Genomic DNA, 23,970 nt, shown 5'->3' with positions numbered 1-23,970 from the left:
ATCAATGTGAATATCTATCTGTGGGTCGATTGGTATCAATCTTGTTTAACAGTCTATTTCCTCAGGACACACTTTGGGAACAAAGAGCATTTCAAACTGTTGGTTAAACAAACAAATATAGAGAAGCTCTTCGGGCAACATGGGGGTGGAGTAAACACCAGATAAAAATGGTCAGCTATTTCAAATACCTGTTAATCTCTTCCATTTTATATTACTAAATACAGTTTCTCTTGATGTCCCGTGCCCATTAAAGTGCATCAAGAGTGGGGGTTTAAAACCATTTTTTTGCTTGCAGAAGAAAGTGGCCTGGAAACCAAAATTTGTCCCCTGACCTCCATGTTCAGTAGTTGTTCACGGAGGAGGGTGACACCTCCTGCTCTGCAAGATTTGTGTTATCCTTAGCTAAATAAAACCCCCTTGTGAGACGCTATGAAAACAAAGCCCACCCCCGGAGGACACAGCACTAATTAGATCAGGATGCCCTGCTCACCTAGATCTACAGCATTAAGATATTTCATGCCTGTCCCATCCAGGTCCCCCCTCCTCAAGCACCACCGAAATAAAGACAATCCTGACCCGTACTTGGCATGACTGTGCACAAGCACAGATTTAGCACCGAGTAAATGTTGTACAGCCCCGGGGCTTTGCAGGGTAGGAGTGCCAGTGAAGAACCAGGTGAAACGAGCCCGCGGTGTTGTGCAATGTCCTGTGGTGGCAGCTGTGAGGCTGCCTGAGGTGCCATCGCTTCCTCCCTCCTGCTGCCGAGTCAGATTTGGGGTTTCCACCCTCCTGAACGGCCCCATCACCGCGGGTGGATGTCCCTGCCCAGTGCACAGGCAGGAAACTGAGGCACGGAGCCTGCCCGATCGTTCACTGATGAACGCAGTGACTGAGCGTGCCTTCGGCTCAACCTGGTTCTCCTGAACCCTCACCCCGTCTCCTCCCCCAAATCAACAAAATCATCTTTTCATCAAACAAATCTCTCCGGTGTTTTCCAGCAAACCACGCCAGTTTTCATAGACAGACAGGGGCGTGTGTGTCGTTCTACATTAAATCAAAGAGCAATCGTGTGTCCCACACAGATTTTGCAGTCCACATCTCCAAACGTTCAGGGCTCCTCACATTTTTATGTTTATGTTTTTATTTTATGTTTTATTGCTTATGCAAGACCCGTCTGGCTTCAGCGGGGGTCGCAGAGGTTGGGGTGACTCCGCTGTGACATTGGGGGGCTTTAGCACAGGTCAGCTGAGCCGGGTCCTGCAGTCACCGCCAGCCACACGGGCTGTCCCCAAAGTGCCACCCAGCCCGGGGCCACCCTCCTGGGGCTCGTGGGGAACACTGACGCGTGGCTCACGTTCCCATGGAGCGAAAAGGGGAGTAAAGATGGAGATTATTCCCCTCTGCGTTAACGCAGTCAGCTCAGTGCGGGAAAGCGCTCTGAAAGCGCTGCTGCCTCAACTTTTTCACGTGCCTCGCGTTTTCACTCGCTGTTTTTAATGCTCCTTGCTCAGCCTCGCCTGCATCCCATAGAGCGAGACTGTAAAGAGTTTTCACCCAGCTGAAGCGAAGCAGCCTCATTACGCGCGCTCCGCATCCGCTTTTAAAGCCCCTCCGGTTGCCCACTCCACCCCGGCTGGCCCCTGCAGCTCCCGGGGCTCTTCCCTTTGCCACCTTATCGAGCGACAAAGGGAGGAAAGGATGAGCATTGTCCTGGGCTCCTGCTTGCTTTAGGGGAGAGGAGCGAGGGGGGAAAAAAAAAACCCAACAAAACTCTTTAAAGCACGATCTACAAGGCGCAGGTGAGACAACAAAGGTATTGTCGGTGTGCAGGCTGCAGAGACGGGCTGTTTGTTTACTCGGGGAGGTGGCGGGGCCGCCCCGGTGGCCGGGGGTGGCCCGGGGGTGGCCCGGGGTGCCCCGGCCCCGCGGCGCTCACGCCTTTGTCGCCCGGCGGGGCGGGCCGGGCGCGGGGACTACATGGCCCAGCGTGCCCCGCTGCGCGGATCAATGGGGCTGATTTGAATAATCTGTGAGCCCTTGGACTCAGGCCAATCAGCCGTCAGGGACCCATGATAAATCGCAATGCATTATTGATAATCATAATTGCTCTGACATGCGCATTCCGCCCAAATTTCCCAACTCTAGGAATTTGTTGTGAAGAGGAAAATAATTGCTACTATTGCACGCTCCCGATGCTGGTGCACCATGTCGCGACGGAAGCAGGCGAAGCCCCAGCACATCAACTCCGAGGAGCAGCCCCCAGATGCTGCAAGTGGTGAGCGCAGGGGGGGCGCGGAGCGGCCGCGGTCCCGGCCCGGCTGCTGCGGGGGCGCTTCCCGGGGGCTCCTTCCACCCTCGTGTTTCACCCCCCGCTCCTTTCCCCCCGCGGGCTCCGCCGGGAGCCGACCCTCGGCTCGCCCCGGGTTATTTTTTGGGGGGGCTGAGCTCCCCCGCGGGGCTGAGCGAGGCACGGGCTCCTCGCTGTTTTCGGGGGGGTTCAGCTTTTTTGGCTGCGCGGCCCCGCGATGCCCCGCACGCTCCCCGCGCCCGCGGAGCCTCCGCCGGGTCCCGCGTGGGGCCGCGGCCGCGTGGGACGGGAGCCCCGCAGGCTCCCGGGGCGGGGGGATTGGGGGGATGGGGGTGAAGGGCTGGGGGGGCAGGGGGAGAAATTACAGACAACTTCGGAGGGGTAGGAAATGCTCGGGCTGCGTTTCCTCGGGGTACTTAGCACTTTGTCGGGAGTTCGATGAGAATTTTTGTGGGGCTTAAAAAAAAAAAAAACCGGGGGTAAAAACCTCCACGCTCGGACTATTTCTGTTGGAGATCACAATCGCCCTGGACCTTTTGTAGCTTGACCTCCAGCCATCTTTGATTTCCGACTTCCTAAAATAACTCCGGTGAGCTAATGTGGGGTGTGCGCCAGCGCTTTGTATTTGGGCGGCGTGGGGGACTCGGCCACCGCGGATCGCTCTCCCCGGTTTTGGGGAGCTCGCGTTCCCGGGCCGCGCTACGGGAAAAGTGGAAATTGTGGCTGAAACCAGCCGGGAGCTCCCGGCGGGGCGGGCGCGCAGGGGAAGGGAAGGGCGGAGGGGGCTCTCGCTGCCGGCCCCCGCGGGAGCGGCGCTCCCGGAGCAGCAGCAGCAGCAGCATCCTCCGGGCCGGGCTGGGCTGGCGGCTCCCGGTCGCGCTCCCGGCTTTGCCCGCGCCCGGTGCGGGGCTCGGGGCGCTCCCGCCGTGCCGGTCCCGCTCCCGGGCGGAGCGCGGCCGGAGCAGGGCACGTCCCGTCCCGCTGGGGAGCGTTTGTTCCGAGTTGTTGTGGTTGTTGTGCCCCGATGTTTTTCCGTGTGCCCCCCCAAGAACTTTCTTTGGGTTCTTTGCTTGCGTTTGGGACTGGTTTTGTTTCCGTGCCTAGAACTGATCAAAACTCGTGCACATTACGGGATCTGCTTATTCCCAGTCCGCAGGAGGTTCGGGCTCTTTAATTTTTTTTTTTTTCCCCTCCTCCCCCTTCTCTTCTTTGAGTCGAAATGTGCAATTGTTGGGTCCGGTTAATGGTGACTTAAGAAACAGCATGCTGGCCAGAAGGCAATAAATCCCATGTTTAATGCATGACTGTTTTCCTTTGTGCATATGGTTAGGTTGGGGGATGGAGGTGATGTTTCCACATGTAAATCTCTGCCCGCTGCTGGAAAGGCACCTCCGGCCCCGCGCTGAAACAAAAGGGTTAATCACCGCTGATGCGGCCGCGGGGCGGGGGAGGCGTGCGGGAGGGAGGGAGGGAGGATCGCTCCGCACCGCGCTCCCGGGGCAATGGCCAGCTGCTTTTTTGTTATTGTTGTTCGGGCTTTTTTTCTCCCTCCCCTCCCGTTCTCAATTTTACCAACCCTACCCTGGATGGAATTCCCTCCGGGAGCGCTCAGAGCCGCCCTGGCCGGGGAGCCTGGGGGAGCTGTGGTCCCTCCCGGGGGGTTCTGCTGCCCGTGGGGTGCTGTGGGTCTGGGGGGTCCCGCACTGAGCCCCGTCCTGGGGCGTCCCCGCTCTCTGAAATTCACCCCGGGGCTGCGGGGTGGCGGCTCGGACCGCCCGCCAGTCCCCCAGAGAGTCGCGATATTGCCCGCTCCAGGTGTGCCCGTAAATAATCAGCGATGGAGCTGCATAACAAAGTCGAAATTCCGCAGGGGTTTGTCTGGGGCATTAGCGAGGATATACACATAATCGTAATAATAAAATCAAGCCCTTATCTCCTTTTTTGCAAGTATTCCCTTTTTTTTTCCCCGCAAAGCGATTTGGGACCCACCTCTGTGAACAATGCAGCGGGTTAAAGTGTCCCGCGAACCTGGGGATCCATTAACAGGTCAAAAAATCAGCAGGTGGTCACAGGGGAATAATGCGACATACTGAAAATTAGCATTTCCACAAAAGGGCTTGAAAATGCCTATTGTGCTGGATTGCTGCCATTAAAAATCGGATTCATTCTTAAAAATACAGTATCAAACTGCAACTTTTCTCTTTTTCCCCCCTCAGGGTAAAATTAGCGTAGCTTTGCTTCAGTCATATCTCCGATTGGTGCGCTGAGCTCTGTAGGACTGGAGGGGGGATGTTGGACAAGGAAAGGTTGGACAAGGGAAGCCCAAGTTTTGTGCTGGTTTGTCTGAGGTTCGGTTTGGGTTGCCCGGAGCTGTCGGGACTGGCTGGCCCGGCCGGGAGCCCCGGGCTGCGGGAGCATCGCATCCCATCGCATCCCCGCCGTGCCCGGGCTGCCGCAGCCCTGGCAAGAGGGTCCCGGGGGGCGCAGGGAGCCGATGCCCGGCTTGTTTTTCCTTCTGCGTAAGTGAAACATTATATTGGTAGCAGGGATGGAGCCCTTTCGCCGGGCTCGGCCGCATGTGACGTTTTGACAGAGCTGCTGCTCTAACCTTTGCCTCCTCCTGCTTGCTGTGGGTGGTAAGTTGATGTCAGGCTCACAATTAGGACTCTCATGCAATTGACCTTGGCAGCGGGGTTTGTGCCGTTTAGCTCGCTCCTAACACCGGCCGAGTGTTTAAGTGCGCTCCGGGCCGCGCAGCTGCGCCCGCCGGGCAGGTAGGGCGGGCTCGGGGGGGCTCGGAGCGACCCCCGCGGCTGCAGACCGCGGTGCGGGGGATGCCGGAGGCTCAGGTGGGTGCCGGGGTGGCGGTGGCCCCGCCCGGGGTGGCGGTGGCCCGGCGGGGCCGGAGCGCGGGCCAGGAGTGCCCTCCACCGACCGGCCCCGGCAGCTCCGGGCGGCGGGCGCGACCTTTCCCCGGGGGTGGGGGCTCCGAGCCTTTCCCCGGGGGTGGGGGCTCCGGGCCCTTTCCCCGGGGGGGCTCCGGAGCCTTTCCCCGGGGGTGGGGGCTCCGGGCCCTTTCCCGGGGGGTTCCGGGCCCCTCGGAGCGGGGCTGGTCCCTCGGTGCCCACCGCCATCGGTCCCCGCTTTCCCCGAGGCTCTCAGCGCTTGTTGTGCTCCTCGCAAGCGCTTCTTCTCTGTGGTTTGTTCTGAGTATCTCGCCTGCAGTTGTGGACGGGCCAAGGGGTGGATTAGTGAGTGGGTAATAAAATAATGAAAGCCTTGAGAGAGCCCTGTAAGCACGTGAAATGCTGAGTGCGGGTGTAACGCGTTTCTGCCTCTTTCTTGGGTAGGAAAAGGAGCTGATGAGTTCAGCGTAGAAAGCATCAAGGCCTTTGGAATATCTCTGTCGTGCGTTTTACTTGCTCGAGAAGGTGATTTTGTCGCAGTTAAAATGCATTAAATGGTGGTTGATGGCGGGAGAGGGGCGATTTGGGGCAGTTTAGAGTTTCTGGAAGTCCCCGCTTTTCAGGGGGGAAGCGCCACCCTGAGAGGACAGAGCTGATGGCAGAGGGTTCATGTGCAGGAGAGGCGGGGAGCGCTGCTCATCAATCCTCCAAGAGTTAATTTAAACCGGGGAAGTGCACGGTTTTGTTAACCTTTAAGGTAGTTGATCAAATGTAGGCTGTGAGGAAAGTAAGCTCACCAAAGGTATTGCAAGTCCTGAATAAAAAAAAAAAAAAAGAAAAAAGTGGGTGGGAAAGCTTGAGTTCTGTTTCATCCCAATTCACGTGAAATAAAGTTGATAAAAAGTCGCTAATGGCTTAGGTGAGTGGTAGGCCAGCAGCACCCTTCTTGAAATCGCATCAAACCAGATTTACTTCACCCTTTTACTGTTTTCCTTAAAAAAAAAAAGTAAATAATTGGAGCGGTGTGGATTTTATCAACCTTCCTTGTCGATGACCGCCTTGTCCTACACAATAGTGGATTTTTTCCATCCATTTGCCAGTGATTCAATCTAACCCCCCTGCTGGGTTTACTGCATTCTTCTAACTTATTGGATAACTAGATGCTGAGAGATAACATTCCTGAAATTCGGGGGTGGGGAGATAAAAAAAAAAACCACCCCACAGTAGAAGTGCTATCCCTGGGAAGCCTTTGGAGGAGAGGGTGAAGTGGAGTGCACAAGGAATTGTTGTGGCAGGGCAGTGCCGGGTCTGGTCGGTGGCAGAGCTGCCCTCCTGGCATGGGGAGAGGGGGTAGTTACAAATCAGCACGATTTTTTACAGAAACAATCAGATGCTCCTTTGTTATTCCAGCTACTGTAAAATAACCCAGCGCCCTACTTGTGATTTTGTCTAGAACCCTTTCTTTAAGGTAAAAAGGGAAAATAATGCCTAGCTTCCCTATTTGTCATGCAGCAAGTCGTTTCAAGCCCGGAATTGAATTTATTCAGAGTGCTAAGCTAATGCTTCACTGTCAGGGAAACCAAAATGTGTGACAGGGCAGGGCTGCCAACCTCTGCTGCCCAGCACAGGGACCTTAAGGAAACTGGAGTTTCCTTCTCTGAGGTGCCAGCTGCTGCTCAGAGGCAGAAAAGTTACCAGAGTTCCAGAATTGTGCAAATGAGGAGCGTGGGCTGTGCTGGAGATTGGGAAAGGGGCATTGAATGCAGAGTGATCTTATCAGCGCAGAAGTAGAAAAATAAGAAGTATTATCAAGGGAAAGGAGATAAATGATCGGATGCTTTGAAGCAGTTAAAGTTTGAGGACTTGTCTAGACATTATCCTGGAATATCTCCTTGGGGGTGGGCAGTGGTGCAGACATTTTTGTGCCACTGGAAAAAGTAAAAGCTGAGGTTATTTTTTAATATTTAGTGATGTGGAAACAGTGTTGTTCTGCCTAGGAGATGGGACTGGGAAAGCCCCAAACACTTAAGGATTTGAAAGAGAGATTTTCATGTTTTAGTGTGTTCTGTGAAAGAGAAAAGTAATCAAAGACCTTTCAAGTCAGTGTGGAGCAGTTCTGGAAGTTTATTGTCTTTTTTTACCCAGGTACCTTCTTTCCAAGTATATCTGCTCAGACTCTTGCAAAAGGAGTTTAAATTATTCTATTCTTGATCGTGTAGTAGTTGTAGTTGTCCGTGGGCTGGACTTCTCTGTGTGTGTTTGGAGTGAAATCAGCTTTAGAGACAGCACTTTAATGATGTTTGGGATGGGTGCTGCTGTTCTTGTTTCTTTTGCTTAGGGGAGTTGTTTGGGCTGAAGGGGAAGTGTTTAATTCTCCCTGTTTAAATAGGAGGCATCCAAACATTTTTGATCATAGCCATGCTGTGATTACTCCTTCCCTGCCCGTTCAAGGACTTGTGCAGGTTTGGCTTTATGGCCCTGCAGATCACAGCAGGACAAGCCTCTGATAATTGTGGATTTTTGTGATTGATCAAACGTTTATTTTCAAAAGCAAGCTCTCACGTGCTCCTCATGCCACACAACATTAAATGGTTGGAGTTTGCTTTGTTGGGCACACACAGTGCCCTTGCTGAGGTAAGCACTGGCAGGGTTTGCAGTATCCTCCCTCAGAGCTGATTTACACCCCCTCAAGCAGGGTCCTGTCCTTGAGTTGTCACCTGGACATGGTTCCCATGCTCAGGACACACCTTGCACAAACCCAAGCCTCGAGAAGCTCCTGAGCTGGGGCAGTCCTGGCTTCACCTGGGCCCGGGGGTGCCTGGTGAGGAGGAATGGGGCAGGTGAGTGGCACCATTCCCGTGTGCCCCACTGGGACAGTGGCAGGTGAAGTCACTGCAGCCTTGGCACCTCTCAAACATGGGGCAATTCCAGCGAGCTGCAGCATTTTTCAGCTGATGGGGGCTGGAATCCTGCTGGAGCCCTCCCTGGGAAGTTTTCCCTGCTGAGCCCTCCTGCCCCGAGCCCTGCTCTGCCTCCAGAGGGCTGCAAGTTTGTTGTTCGAAGGATGGCAAGGCTGAGCAAAAACATCCTGTTTTGGTTATAATTTCTCTTCACCTCTTCCAGCGCAGATATTTCCCCGAATTTCTTTTTTTTTTTGGTCTGTGCGCAAATTCTGCTCAGCCTGAGCTGTGGGGCGCTGGTGGTGGAAGGGCAGGAGTGGACTGGGAGCCCAGCCTGGCTTTCCCTGCCCCTTCCCAAAGGTGGGTGAGGTGTGCGTGCAGCTCAGCGAGGCCTCCTGCAAGGATCAGAAATGCCTTGGTGTGGCTTTACAAGCAGAACTCGTTATTTGTGTTAATTTAATAATCATCAGTATCAGTGGAGCTCATACTTACTTGTGTATCAAGTTGTGGTGTTAATAGTTTCATTGCTACTGTGTCCATGTAGAGATTACTTTGGGGTGTGTTTGCTTTAGAAGGATGTCAGAGCTAATACTGGCCTTGCTTTGCTGCTGCCAGCCCTCTTGGCTTGTAATTATTTCATAATTGCAGGGTGAAAGTCGTTTAGATCGGTACAGTAAGAATTGCTCAAAATTCCTGTGGAAACGGTCTTGTATGAATTTGTGATTGTTGGTTAACAAAGAATTAGAACCTGAGGTGCAAAGAGCAAATAACTCCTGTGGTATTTTGCTCAGTGCTTCCTCTGTCCTTGTGTTCCTTGTAAGCTGTGTTGCAGGTGCTGCCTTGCAGGACTGTTCTAGGGGTTTTTTACCTGTATAAAGGGATTTGGGATAAATCTCTTTTCCTTGAGCCTTGTGAGAGTCCTTTTATAATATGTTTTTTTCTTGTGAACTGAACGGAGATGCAGATTTCTTTGGGTTTTTTTTGGAATTGGCATCAAAACAAAGAGCAGAGTTTCAGATTGATCTGCAAACTTGATTCCAGTGTCTTGTATCTTTAATTTGCAGTTCATGTGGAGTCAGTGATCTTAATAGTGAATGCTTGGTCTAAATCTAGCAATTATTAATGTGACTTTCTTTTATTTTAAGGGAGTCCACAAGACGTCCCAGGTGATAGAGATGGTGAAATGAGTTCCAAAAGGTGCCGCACGGAGGAAACCAAAATCTGTGAGAAATGCTGTGCAGAATTCTTTGTTCTCTCTGAATTCCTGGAGCATAAGAAAAATTGCACTAAGAACCCGCCCGTTCTGATCATGAACGACAGCGAGGGGACAGTGCCCCCTGAGAGCTTCCCCGAGGCTCCCCTGGGGACCTTCCCGAGCGACCGCGGGGATGGCAGGGCACGCAAGGACATCCCTGCCAAGGGCTGCGCCGGCTCTGCGGAGAAGAGAGAAGGAAAAATGGATGCTGAGCCGGTGGGAGGAATGTACCTTAAAATAGAACCCCCCCTGACGCCTGCGGCTCCCGGCCTGAGCTATCTACCAAAGCCCAAGGTCCCAAACACTAACGTGACCCTGCAGACCATCCGTGGCACCAAAGTGGCCGTGAACCAGCGCACGTCCGACGCCCTCTCCTCCTCGGCGGCCGGCTTCAACGCCATCCCCATGATCCTGGAGCAGCTGGTGTGCTTGCAGCAGCAGCAGCTCCAGCAGATCCAGCTGACGGAGCAGATCCGCATCCAGATTGCCATGATGGCTCCCCACGCCCTGCACCCCTCCATAGCAGCTGCTACCGACCCGCTCAAAGCCCTGGGCGCCCACATGTCCCAGCAGCTCTCGGCCGCTGTGGCTCTGATCGGGCAGAAGGCCGGGAGCCAGAGCCTATCCCTGGAATCCTTGAAGCAAGGAAAACTACCTCACTCTAACACTGGCATTGCAGCCGCCAGCTCGCTGGCTGCTGGGCTCTCCTCCTCCTTCCCCCTGAAGCCCGACGGGAGCCGAGGCCTCCCGGGCTCCATCTCCCAGTTCCCAAATCCTTTGCTACCTCAGTCCTCCGGCTCGGTCATCTTCCAGAACCCGCTGTCGGCCGTCTCGTCCGTGATGGACTCCTCGAAGAAGGGCAAGGGGAAACCCCCCAACATCAGCGTGTCTGACAGCAAGCCGAGCGCGGAGGAGCCGTTCTTCAAACACAAGTGTAAGTTCTGTGGGAAGGTCTTCGGCAACGACAGCGCCCTGCAGATCCACCTCCGCTCCCACACCGGGGAAAGACCCTATAAGTGCAACATCTGTGGGAACCGCTTCACCACCAAAGGAAACCTTAAAGTGCATTTTCAGCGTCACAAAGACAAGTACCCCCACATAAAGATGAATCCTTACCCAGTTCCTGAGCACCTGGACAATGTTCCTACCAGCACTGGAATCCCCTACGGGATGTCTGTGCCACTGGATGAGTCCAACCTGATTGTGGACAGCAAACCTCTCCTAACAACTCTGCCTACCTCTGTGGCTACCAGCACACCTCAGACCATCTCCAGCCTGGCAGGCATCAAGGAGTCCCTGCCCGGTCCCTTCTCAAGCGAGCTGCAGTCCAGGCCCTCTCCCGAAAGCGAGGGCGGCTCCTCCTCCTCGGGGGCAGTCGGTCACGAGTCGGAGCAGAGCTTGAGCTCTCCACAAGCTACCTGCAGCGTGAGCATCTTCCACGTAAGTGGGTCAAACGAGCAAGGCTCAGAGACATCAAAGCTCCAGCAGCTGGTTGAAAACATTGACAAATCCAGTGCTGACCCCAACGAGTGCCTGATCTGTCACAGAGTGCTGAGCTGCCAGAGCTCGCTCAAAATGCATTACCGCACCCACACCGGGGAGAGGCCTTTCAAGTGCAAGATCTGTGGCCGTGCCTTCTCCACTAAAGGGAACCTTAAGACTCATTATGGTGTCCACCGGGCCAATACCCCCTTGAAGATGCAGCATTCGTGTCCGATTTGCCAGAAGAAGTTTACGAACGCCGTGGTGCTGCAGCAGCACATCCGCATGCACATGGGCGGGCAGATCCCCAACACCCCCGTGCCAGAGCCCCCCTGCGACAGCGCCGACGTGGACCCTGCTGTGCCTGAGAAGAACGGAGACCTCGCCCGCCCGGAGGACGTGGTGGAGAGCATAGACATGGAGGACGACGTGGACTCTCAGGACGGCCCCAGGAGCTCTTCCAAACCTCCCACCCCGTACGACACACAATCAGAGTCGCCCGCCGCGGCCGCCGCCTTCTCGGGGGTCACGGCACTGGAGAGTCAGGTGAAGGCAGTCGCCTCCTCTCTGAATCTGCAGCGGCAGAGCAGCCTCAAGTCCAGCGACAACGGCTCGGCCGAGAGCGACGGCATGACCAACGACTCGTGCTCGGTGGCGGGCGACGCCGACTACCAGAACGGCCGGAGCCCCGCCGCCTCCGAGGCCGCGTCGCTGCAGGCGCTGTCCCCGGCCAACAGCCAGCCCGAGAGCGTCCGCTCAAAGTCTCCTGCCTTCAGCAGCCAGGAGGAGTCGGGCACGGGCAGCAAACCGGAGGGGCCTGAGAGCGCTCCCGCAGAAATGGAAGGGGTGGTGGGAGCTCTGGATTTAACGTACGGCAATATCGGGAGGAAGGTCATCAAGGAAGAGCCTGGGCTACACTTTGCAAACGGAGAATATGGTGAGTAAGAAAAGGCTGGCAGGGATTTGGGGTGGGGCAGTAGGAAATCAATCCTAAAAGGACCATCAGGGAACAAAACTTCCTCAGCTTTCCCCTCTTCCTGTTCCTCTGTTTTTATAGGGGCACAGGTCCCTCTAAGGTTTTCCTAAGTCAGGCCCAAAATTCAAAGGCTTTAGTGCTGTCATCTCCTTAAAATGAATATAGATTGTGTCCTTGCTGTCTTTCATGGGCTCACTTGGTATCTCCTTATAGCTCTTTAAAAATACACATTTGTGTTTTAGGGAAAACTGCTTATCCCAAGAGTGTGACATAAAAACCCTGAAAGAATTTTTGGGGTTTTCAGGCTCTTTAGAATTGAGGTCAAGGTTGATCTAAAATTGACCTGAAAGACTTTCTAACTCATAAGCTCATCAGCAAACCCAGGGAGGAACTGACTTGTTTTGGGGTATCCTAGGAAGTGTGCTGGGCTCTGCGGGTGTGCTCTTCAGGCACATGCAGCTTCAAAGCAGGGCCTCGAGTCTCAGCCAGGCTTAAGCTTGGGAGCAGAATTAGGTTGGGCTGAGCATCACCTTTGCCTCTTTCCAGGCCGGAGCAGTATCCCGGCTGCCTTTGTCAGGGCCCCGCCAGCCCTGATAAAGATGGAGCTGCCCAGCGAGCGTCCCCTCAGCACTGGGCACTTCATCGGGCCTCCCGCGCTGTCCCCGGGGGTGGCCCCTCTGCTGGTGCCACGGCCCAAGTTCTGCCGTCCTGCCAAGCAGCACATCTGCACTACCTGCGGGAAGAACTTCTCCTCTGCCAGCGCCCTGCAGATCCACGAGCGCACCCACACCGGGGAGAAGCCCTTCGCCTGCACCATCTGTGGGAGAGCCTTCACCACCAAAGGAAACCTGAAGGTGGGTCCTGTCTGCTGTCCTCTCCTTTGTGAAACTAAGACCAGGGATGGAAGGACTGTTCCTGATCTTTGACCTGCCTTTGGGACAGCACTGATTTTCTTTTAGTTCCTCGAGTACTTCTGACTCTTGTCTCCTTTCTGAGTTTTCTCCACACGGTTTTTTGTGTAAGTGTTACTGAGGTCACTGTGACCACAGGTCTTTGCCACTGTCCTTGACTTTCCTTTTGGGATGGAAGGGAAGGCTTAGCCCTCACTAAGCAGATTGCTTTCTTTTTTAATTTGGATTTGGATGTGTCAAGACATAAGCATTTCATAGACTGCTACAAAGTGCTGCCTGCTGAGTAAATGCATTACACTGCGCTGCTTGGAATTCTGTGAGATGAGGAGGGATAAATCAGGATAATCCTGGGATGGCACAAAGTGCTTGGGGACTGTCTAAGCACGCGCTGAAGAAGTGCTGTGAGTCTGTCCCTTTGCCAGATGAATCCACTTCCCCTGAGGGACTCAGCTCCCTCCCTTGCTCAGAGGCTTCTCCCTCTCTGTGAGAACCTCTTCAAGCTCTTCAGCCCTCTTGGATAAGTGCTGGTGGGGAGAGAAAATACTCAGCAGTGTGTGAGTAGTGCCTTGCAGGAAGCACCAGCAGAATGTGGTGTGGAAGATTTCAGATTAAATGAACCTCTCTGCCAAATTACTTGGTGGTTTTTTGCATTACCCAGTATTTTTTTCAGTGTGGTTTGTTTGCAGCAGATAATTGGCCTCTGTTTGGGGGGAGAGAGGGTGGCTTTGCCAACACCATTTACTCCAGGTGTAAATCACAGTCCTCCAAGCCCTCCAGCAGCCAGCTCCAGAGAGCCACGGTGATGTCAGGCAGTGGAATGACTCTGTCTTCTTCATGCCAGGAAGGGAACTCTGGCAAGAACCCCCAGCTTAAACATTTACCTGAATGCAAATGGAGCAAGCCTGACTTCCCTGGGCTACCTGGCTGCAAGCAGAGCAGAATTTGGGTCACGCCAGGAGAGACCCGCGGCGTTAACGCTCCTCTTTGCTTTCCCCCTCTCGGCAGGTCCACGTGGGAACCCACATGTGGAACAACTCTGCCAGGCGGGGCCGGCGCCTGTCCATCGACAACCCCATGGCCCTGCTGGGCAACGACCCCAAGAAGGTGTCGGAGATGTTCCCCAAGGAGGTGCTGGCGCCCTCGGTGAGCATCGACCCCGCCGTGTGGAACCAGTACGCGGCCGTGCTCAGCACCGGGCTGGCCGTGAAGACCAACGAGATCTCGGTGATCCAGAGCGGGGCCCTGCCCGTGCCCATGGCCGGGGGGTCCCCCCTGAGCTCCGCCCCGGCCACCAAGGGGGACCCGGCCCCGGCGGGCGCCGCCTCGGACGCGGAGAAGGCGGCGGGAGCTGCTGCAGACAGTGTGCCAAAGCACCAGTTCCCTCACTTCCTGGAGGAGAACAAAATCGCCGTCAGCTGAAGGCTCGGGAGGAGCTGGCCTACAGAACAGAGATATATAGACACAAACGTATATTTTTAAGAGATTCCACTTCGGCCTCCTATTTTCCTATTGACGTGCAAATGATTTTATGGTTGTCTTTGTAAGAGTTGCCCAGAGTACAATCATGATATTGCTTTGCAAATAGTAATTAATAAAGAATAGGATTTCCTTCTATTTGGAAAGATGCGGGTCTTGCAAAGTAGTTCTTACGTGTGACTTTAACATGTACAGCCTTACAGAAGTTTCTGCAACTTGAAATTCCAAAGGTTAGCATATTTACCTCTTTGTTTAGAGTGATAATGGGGGTTTTGAGGAGAGTGGAAACAACCTACTGTTAATGGAAAAGCTTCTATTTACTGATGAGAAATGGAAACTATTAATGCGGGTAAATATCCTAGAATGTCTGCCACCCTCTTAGAATTTTTTGTTTGGATTTTTGGCTCTGTGTGGTTTCTGAATGTACTTTTTCTTAATAATGGCTATAAAAACTACAATTTTTTTTTTAATTCCTTTGAGGTTTTTTTCCCTCAGAAGTTCTATGAGAAGCAAGTTGCCGTTTTTCTTTAGTCACTGCTCCTAAGTAATTAATTCTTTGTGTTGACTGCTGCTTATTTAATACTACTACTAGGACAGTCCTTCAAGTATAGTGCCAAAATTCCTGCTTCCAAAGATGTGCAGTTTTTCCTGGATGTTTTATTTCCATACCAAGAGCCCCAAACAAGCATGGGTGGGTATGTATATACTTTTTTTTTTTTTAATTTGTTTCCTCTCGAAAGGGAAGACTTGCCTTGGGAAGTCAGGTCTAAAAGCTCTGCAAGGAATCTCAGGTGACTGTTGCAATTTGCCGTGGGAACTGGTTTCCTTAGCAAGAGACTTTTTGTTTTTTATTTTTTTTGTTGTTTGGATAATTTAGGAGATCAGTCTGTGTAAACCTGTATTTAAATATGAAGTATTCATGCTTAGGTTAAACGTTTTGTGGGTTTTTGGATGGCATTCCTACGCTGGTCATTAAGGTTTTTTTTGGTGGTCTGTGAGCTTGCATCCCACCAAAATGGTAATTAATGACCCGTGTGTGTTGTATGAAGGTTGCTGGGATAGTCATCCGGATTCTAAGCTATCTACCTCATTTTTTCCTTTTGTAGTTGTAGTGTCTATTTTTTCTAATAATGACCACTGTAATGACTGAGATTCAAGCAGATGCTTCCATGCACTATGTGAAACCAAAACCTGATGTATTATTAGTGGAAGCACCTGAGGAGTTGCTGGACTGACCTTCCACTATTCTGGAAGGCCTGCTGGAACTGGATGTGTAATGGGATCTGAACCAGGCTGCAAAGGGAGCGTTTGCTGTGGAAGGACTGAAGGAGGGAAAGAAACCTGGCTGTGACTGCAGGAAATCTTCAAGCCCAGTCTCTGTTGTGGAAGGCCCCAAAAATGCAGATTTACCAAAAGTTTGTGTGATGTTGTTGCACCTGATTCTTGCTGTTATGATCTCTGTATGCCGAGTTGTGCCTTTCCTGCTGGACTTGTGGGTAAGAACATACCAGTACCTGTTTACACTGTAAAATGGATATTGTTACATAGGCCACACAAAAGGCATCCCAATTGTTGCATTTCTACATTGTGAATGTATGACTTCTGAGAACTCTGTAGTTTTGAGTACCTACTGATGCGTTTCTGTTGACATTTTTGAGAATAAATTTTGGGATGGCTTTTTCACACTTGGTGCTGAACATTTTTCTGGCAAAAAGGCTTTTTGTCTCCTCGAGAGGCAGCGTGCTGCTGCACTCCAGGGATTTAAAATGCAGGTGGATTTAGGCTTTAGCTCAGTACCTGGAACAACAGGAACTGGGAAGTTGTGGAGCAGTCTGAGATCCACTCCTCAGGAGCAGCTGGGTTTGATGCAGGGGTTGGGACGTGCCAGGGATGTTGATTTCCACACTAGAAGAAAATGACAGGAAAATGTGCAATCATTTTTGTACTGTGATCATCCAACAAAGGGAAAAAGAATATTAAGTTGTCAAATTGCCAGTGCCTGAAGATGCTGGCTGCATAGAAAAGGGATAAATAACTTCCCCTAAAGAGCAAAGAAAAACAGTTCTGAGAACAGCCCTGATAAAATGGAAAAGTGCTGAGATCCTGATTCTTGCATTGTAAACCAGCAAATGTATTTTTCCCTTGGGAGGCAACAGAGGAGGAAAAGGGGTGCACAACCAACTAAAGCTGCACCTTTCCAGCATCAGAGCTGCCTGATTGTGGTGCTCCTTGCTCAGTCAGAAAGGCAGAAAGCAAACACTTCTCATCCCTGCCTGCAAGCTGTGAAGGAAGGTGCAGGCAGGGCAGGACAGCTCTGAGCTGCAGGAAGCTCTGGCCCTTGCAGTGGTGGGTTGGATTTTTTGGTCTCTGCCTCTTCTTTACCACCCAGAACAATTCCATATTCATGGTGTACTGAGGTGTGTTGTTCAGCAGGTTGGCCATGAGGGGAGGTGAGGAAAGAGTTCTGCACAGCCTGGGTGCTTGTCTGGAAACAAACAGTGAGGACAAACACCCTGCTGGCCCAGCAGGGCAGCACGGGGCCCTGGCACACAGGGACAATGTCCCTGCAGCCTGGGGCATGGGGCCAGCCTGGCTGTGCCTGCCCTGCCACCCTGGGCTGTGCCTGCCCTGGCACGCTGGCCTGGCCAGCCTGGCTGTGCCTGCCCTGGCACGCTGACCTGGCCAGCCTGGCTGTGCCTGCCCTGGCACTCTGACCTGGCCAGCCTGGCTGTGCCTGCCCTGGCACGCTGACCTGGCCCAGGCTCTGCTCTCCAGGGCACAGTGCCAGGCGCTGGCCGTGCCCAGCGCTGTGCCAGCCTGGTGACAGGGCAGCTCCTGCCTAAGCCGGCAAGCCCTGGATCTTCCCACAACACCTGGGTATCAGGTAGGACCTCCCTGAAGCTGTTCCCATGGCAGGACATGGCCAGAGGGATGTTTCTGCTGCAGGGCAGTGTTTGAAACAGGCAGGGCTGGGGAGTGCCTGCTCTGCCGTGTGTGAGAACCAACACCCTCTGAGAGTCAGCATGGTGGAACTGCCACAGTGGCAAGCGTGCTCAGCTTACTGTAACATCTACACTTGCATTTTAACAATGAAAAGAGACAGCTGGTTGTGCTGTGGCCTTTGCTGGCGTGCAGCAGGAGCCAGTCTGGCGAGCTGAGGCGGCTGCAGTGGTGTGAGAGCAGAGGGAGCTCGGCGTGTGCGCTGTCTCTGCCCATCAGCCTCTCCTCTTGCCTGCAGGGCTTGTGCTTGCTCCTGTTTGTTGTTGCTTACTGTGCCCCTCACACTGAGGATTTGCAGTTGTGTAAGTAGCATATGTGCTTGCAAGAGCTAAGGTAAAATCTGGCTTGCTTAAAATGTTAAATTTAAACTTAAGCATTGCATTGCTTAAAACACATCTTAACAGTAAGTGTGTTTGCTTTACCTTAATGTATTACCTCAAGTATTCCTCTAAAGAAAGATTTCTTTTAGGCTGTCCTTTCTGTTCAAAGCTTCCCAAAAAGTCGATGGGAACTTTGAGGAGGGAATTTGGCAATTGCAGATGAGCAGCTCTGGGCTGAGCTCAGCGAGGCGGATTTGCCTTTCCACAGCTGGCAGTGGAGTTGGTAAATACAGCGTGGAGCAAAGGGTGAATGAACAGAGCTGGGATCAGCACCTGGCTGAGGTGCTTGGACTGACAGGATGGCAGAGAGGGGCTGAAACAAAGGAGAAGAGATGAGTATTACATTAATTTTAATTTGTTTTCAGTTGAAGTCCATGGTGCTCCTTGCAGGGTTTGCAGTCTGGAGTCAGGGAAGGTGATCGTTTGCTCTGCCAAAATCACAGTGTGGGCAGGAAGCTCCCCTGGCGTGTGTGTGATCCCAGGAGGATCCTGCTCCCAGCTGAGCCTTCCTTGCCTGCTCTGTGCCGTGTGCTCAGCCCAGAGCTCCTCTGCCTGCCCTGCCCGGGGTGTGCTCAGCGCTGGGCTCACGTGTTTGACTTCAGCTCACATTCACCGCTGACCTAGAAAAGCTCCTGGCACTGCACAGCCACAGCAGGGCAGGAAACAGCTCCGAGGCACAGAAAGAACCAGCAATCACACACTCCTGGAACCCATTGCCTTGCTATCTATTTTGTTATCGTGGCTTCTGTTCTGTGCCCTTGAGTTCCCTGCACAGAAAGCGCCGTGTTCCCTGCAGCACTCTGCTGTTGCTGCTGTCTGGTTTCTTGGAAAGCTTGTTTGTTAATAATGCCTGTTATAAGTGATTTTTGGCTGCACTTCCCAGCCACTCTCTGGCAGCATCACTCTCCTTTTAAGCTTCTTTATTAACCTATCTGATTGTCACATCTCACAGGCCAAAGATTCACTCCTCTGACTCAGTTACTTGGTGCAGGAAGTGAAGTCTGGAGTCACAATGAGAACAGGTGGATCTCATCATGGGCTTTATTTTCCATACTTGGTTTGGGCAAAATCCAGACATGACAGAACATTCATGTGAGTGTCTCTCTAAAGGAAACGAAACCCCCAAATCCAGTACAATTCACAATATTTAGTGCTATTAATATGTATGTATATTACCTTGTCCCCAGCCCAGAGCACTGAGTGCCACCTCCAGGCCTGGGGACCCCAGACCCCCCTGCCAAGGCCTGAGCACCCTTCAGGAAGGGAACAGAGCTGAGCAAACTGAGCTGGGCCCAAGCACTGTGAACTCACGAGAGTCTGAGGGCCACGTACACAAACCACGGCGTGTTGTGAACAGAAGTGATGCAGGAGTGTGTGGGGAAAAGAATGACAAATAACCTTTATCCTCAGTGTAGTACTACAGAACCAGTCCTGGAATCTTCTGTTCCCCTGCTCCTCCCAGAATCTCCCTGGCTTTGCAGCGCTGTGCTGTGATGACAGAGGATGTTTGTAAATCAGGTTACCTGGCTTGGCTTTACAGCCCTTCACGGTCCTGTCGATCCACTTGGCAAAGTTTGCTTTAGAAAAATTTGTCTCCGTGCAGTCTAGATGTTCTGAATGCCAAACATAACTTTTTTTTTTTTTTTTTTTTTGACACAGTGTTTTGGTTTTCTTTCCCACGAAACCAGTCTGGTTACTTAGGTCCTTAAAGTTCAGCACATATTCAGGTGATTTGCTGCCTCAGGGTACCTAAATTTCTGTCTGTATTAAAAGTACTCCACCCCTCTCAAGTCCCAAAGTCCAGATTTGAAAAACATCAATTTGCTTCATTACTTATTCTTCTGTTTTCCTCTCAATTCTTCCAGTCTTAAATGACAAAATAACTACGTGAGGTAGGGATTTTGGGTTTTGTTTTCTACTTTTTATAAAAGTTGCAAATATAAAACGTGTAACAAATATTTTCAGTTTATAACTTTACATTTTTTATCACACTCACAGGAGGTGTAACACAAAAACAATATGGCAAGAATTCACAGAACAGCTAAAGCTAATAGCCAGATCATTTCAAGAACTAACAAAAAATCAAATATAAAATGCAAGTGGGAGTTTGTTTGTCTAGAAAGCCTTTTTCTTTCTTCATTGCTTAAGCTGACAGCTGTCCTGGCTGAATGACAGTTTGACTATTACGCTTTTAAAAATTAGGTGCTAAGGGGTTGTTTTCTTCTTGATCCACAACATGTAATTATGCGAGGAAGAAAAAGATCCTACACAGAGACTGCACTTCCTCAGAGCAGCGTGAGCAGTGTCTGCCCTGCAACTTCATTATGAGCACGCCAAATGTTCCCCACATACAGAGCCCATGGCAGTGGGAGCTTTATTGTAGTTTCCCTTAGCAAGTGTTGATGGATTTATGGAGGGCTTCATTAAATATAGGCTTAAAGGATATCCGCTATCGCCCACTTGTCAAAAGCAAAAATAATATCAAAGCCATGCGTGCAGCTCCGAGCTGCAGGTGTTAACAGTGCTCCCTAATCTGGCAGTGTTTAACTCCCCAGTCAGTCCCAGCGGCCTTGTCTCAGCTCAGCCCTCTCAGAGATAAATTTCCAAGACGAATGCATCCCGTGGGGGCTGAGGGCACTTGTGACACGATCCCACCCTGCTGAGGGTTGGTGTTGTTCCAGCTCAGGGCTGTGTTTCCCTCTCTCAGTACTGAGGGTTTGTGCTGGGCTGTGTTTCCCTCTCTCAGTGCTGAGGTTTGTGCTGTGCTGTCCCAGCTCAGGGCTGTGTTTTCCTCTCTCAGTACTGATGGTTTGTGCTGGGCTGTGTTTTCCTCTCTCAGTGCTGAGGTTGGTGCTGTGGTGTGTTTTTCTCTCTCAGTGCTGAGGTTTGTGCTGTGCTGTCCCAGCTCAGGGCTGTGTTTCCCTCTCTCAGTGCAGAGGTTTGTGCTGGGCTGTGTTTCCCTCTCTCAGTGCAGAGGTTTGTGCTGGGCTGTGTTTCCCTCTCTCAGTACTGAGGGTTTGTGCTGGGCTGTGTTTCCCTCTCTCAGTACTGAGGGTTTGTGCTGGGCTGTGTTTCCCTCTCTCAGTGCTGAGGTTTGTGCTGTGCTGTCCCAGCTCAGGGCTGTGTTTCCCTGGTTCTCAGTGCTGAGGTTTGTGCTGTGGTGTGTTTCCCTCTCTCAGTGCTGAGGTTTGTGCTGTGCTGTGTTTCCCTCTCTCAGTGCTGAGGTTTGTGCTGTGCTGTCCCAGCTCAGGCTGTGTTTCCCTGGTTCTCAGTGCTGAGGTTTGTGCTGGGCTGTGTTTCCCTGGCTCTCAGTGATGAGGGTTTGTGCTGTCCCAGCTCAGGGCTGTGTTTTCCCTCTCTCTGTGATGAGGTTTGTACTGTGCTGTGTTTCCCTGGCTCTCAGTGGAGCTGAGCCCAGCCTTGGCAGGTTTGCTCTGATTTTGAGGGTTGGATGCCACAGCCCAGGCCTGTTTCAGCACTGCTAAGGAAGGGGGATGTTCCACAGCACCAGTCCCACCTCTCTGCCTGTCACTGGGAATTATCCCAGTGTAGGAGCCGGGTGCTGCACGTTTGCCCTTGGCAACCAAACCCCTCCTGCCTTCCTTACAAACGGGGCAGCTGCAGCCCCAGCCCTGACACAAAGCTGCAAATACCACATGCACCGGGCTGTGCTTCCAGACAAAGAGCGTGCACCCTGGTGTTTGTAAAACATGCACTTATGGAATCAGATAATAACAGGTACAAAGAATAATGGCACAGCTCGGGCTGCCCGTGGAATTATAAACATTTTGTTCAACCAGTCATACACCCTTGGTCTGAGCCAACTCCTCAGATGTCAGAATTCTCTATATTTTAATATTTACAGTTAGGGAAAAAAATAAACAAATCCAAAAGTAGTTCCAAAATGGAATTAATCTTTCTGTTTATAAGAAGGCAAACAAGATATAATTATTATGACTTTCCTCTGTGTTCATCAGGAAAAACATGGCCCTATGCATACAAAGCCTAATTATTTATTTAGTAGCAAAACTACAGTGGAAGAAAATTTATGGCATATTGTGCTGAATAGGTAATGAGTACAATTTGCAAACGCATTGTCAGAACCATTGTTTGAGTGGGGAACTGGCACCAGGACTTGCTCCTTGCAGGAGCACGGGCAGACCCCAAAATGCAGTTTATTTACCTGTTCTTTGATCAGTGGAGCTGAGAGCCCTGGGTGCACGGGAGGATCCGTGGGGCCCTGGAGGGCCTCACGTGTGGGTGGGAAATTGGTGGAATGGGCAGAGAGCAGGAGGCAAATGGGGACAAGGAGGGGACAGTGCCACAGAGCTGCAGGGGAGAAGGGGGGGAGAAAGGCAAGAGGGAAGGCAGGAGAGGCTTCCAAAACCTCTGTGGCAGAGCTGATGGACACAGGAATTTCTGGAGCTTGCAGGGCTCCTTTGTGAGCCTCAAGTTCTGTGCTTGCAAAAATAAGCATCAAAGCAAGCCAGTGGCATCAGAGAAAAAAAAAAAAACCAAATCGTTTTTATTTCACTTGATTTAACAATTCTAACTTCTCAGACTGAGGCTGGAGGTTTTCCCTTGGGCATTCCTTCTCAACAGGAGAATGAAAATCAAAGGCTTGCAAAGCAGGAGAGCTCGTACCTGCTGTGAGTGCTGAGATCACAAGTCAGTTCTTTCCAGCAAAGCAAATGTTGTACCAGAAATACGTCAAGGAGTGGGTTTAGTCCATGGCTGCAGCCCCTAGATCCTCCAGAGTGATTTTTCTAACTGAAAACCAAGTGTCTCAACACAAGGCAGACAATCAGAACGTCCATAAGGAAGGCTTTGAGGGTTTGTTTGGCCCCTCAGGTGCTGGATGAGTCTGCAGGGCAGCGCTTTGCTCCTCCTCTGGGATTTCTGGGGCTGAGGCACCTTGGGGCAGTCGGTGCTTCCTCCTCCCCTGCTCCTGCACGTTGGGCTGGGGCAGGAATGACGTGGAGGAAATTCGGCTGCTCCATGTAAATGAGGGATGTCATGGAGTTCTGTCTCATCACAAAGGTATCAGGGGCCAAAATGAGGTGCTTAAAAGAATGTTGGATGTTTTCAAACCCACTGCCACTTTCACATCAAAGCAAATAAAAAATGGCATTTGCTGAGTTTTATTTTAGTCAAGGCTGGAGGCTCAGACTGGCATTTCAGCCTGTACAGCATTAGGGCAGTGGGTTTGTGGCAATGGTGTCACTACTTTTGGTCAAGTTCAAGGTCCTGTTTAGGTTCTTCAGTTGCTCCTCTTATTAAATTATAATTTGCAGTTAATTCTAGCATCACCTCCCTTCCTCTAAAAAAAAAATCAGATGTAGCATATGAGAAAAAATACAGCAGATATATTTTGTGAGCTGAAGTGTTTGTGAGAGAAGGGATTTCTGTTTCTACTTCAGTTGTGTCCATGAGGGGGTAAGAACATCAGGTTGGGAAATAAGAAATTAAAACATGTTATTACTTAATTGAAATACAGCCTAAAAATCAATCCTACAGTTTTTGTAATAAGGCAGCCCAATGGATGCTTAGGATGGCATTGGAAATATCTGTGTAAAGTGTCTCAGTTCTGGTGCCTGAAACTGCTGTAACTCTTCATTGTCTTGCTGAAATGTCCTCATTGCAAAATGTCAGGATGACTCTGCTTCAACTGCAAGGAAAAACATTAAACTACGGTTGCAGGTTTCGTGCTGGTGTAATCCACAGTGTAACGAGATGCTTGAAATCAGAAACAGAAGCACTGGAGCAATTTGTGCCGAAATTTGCAGAGGACATCTGAATTTGGATCCAGAAACGAGCGCTGAGAGGAGTGGCTGGAGGTCACGGGGCGAGGAGGGGGCGAGCAGGGGCAGCACACGAACCCCAGCGCTGCAGGAAGGGTGCGGGCGGTGCAGGGAGGAGGCGCAGGGACAGGACAGGAGGGCTCGGCTGCAGGGAGCTGAGCCGGGGAGAGAACGGGAAAACCGGCACGGGGCGGGGGAAAGGAAGGGCTGAAGGGCAGGGCACGGCCGAGGGCGGGGCGGGGCAGGGCAGGGTGGGGCAGGACAGGGCGGGGCTGATCAGGGCGGGGCTGGGCAGGGCTGGGCGTGGCAGGGCGGGGCTGACCAGGGCGTGGCAGATCAGGACGGGGCAGGGCAGCCCTGCCCGGTCCGAGGCGGAGCGGACCCGACCCCACTCGATCCCGAAGCCGCCGGGTGCCGGGCTCGGGGCCGGGCCGGCGGAGCATCAGCCCGGTGCTGCGGTGCCCGGCGCGGTGCCCGGTGCTGCGGTGCCCGGCGCGGTGCCCGGTGCTGCGGTGCCCAGTTCAGTGCCCGGTGCCCGGTGCGGCCGGAGGCGGGGAGGGCGGGCGGGGCGGGCG

General features: G+C 52.2%; 1 protein-coding gene across 1 annotated transcript; it reads left to right on the top strand.

The window, feature by feature from the left end:
* The first annotated feature begins 1,905 nt into the window (after positions 1 to 1,905).
* Positions 1,906 to 15,897, top strand: SALL4 (spalt like transcription factor 4). Its single transcript, XM_063404185.1, has 4 exons — positions 1,906 to 2,275; positions 9,260 to 11,788; positions 12,374 to 12,681; positions 13,744 to 15,897. Exons 1-4 carry the CDS (start codon positions 2,206 to 2,208, stop codon positions 14,155 to 14,157), a joined length of 3,321 nt encoding a protein of 1,106 aa, XP_063260255.1. The 5' UTR covers positions 1,906 to 2,205; the 3' UTR covers positions 14,158 to 15,897.
* The last annotated feature ends 8,073 nt before the right edge of the window (positions 15,898 to 23,970 follow it).

This window comes from Prinia subflava, chromosome 8, assembly GCF_021018805.1.
Source record: "Prinia subflava isolate CZ2003 ecotype Zambia chromosome 8, Cam_Psub_1.2, whole genome shotgun sequence".
Lineage (NCBI taxonomy): Eukaryota > Metazoa > Chordata > Aves > Passeriformes > Cisticolidae > Prinia > Prinia subflava.
The sequence above is the reverse complement of the archived record's forward strand: the minus strand, read 5'-3'. Positions and strand labels throughout refer to the sequence as shown.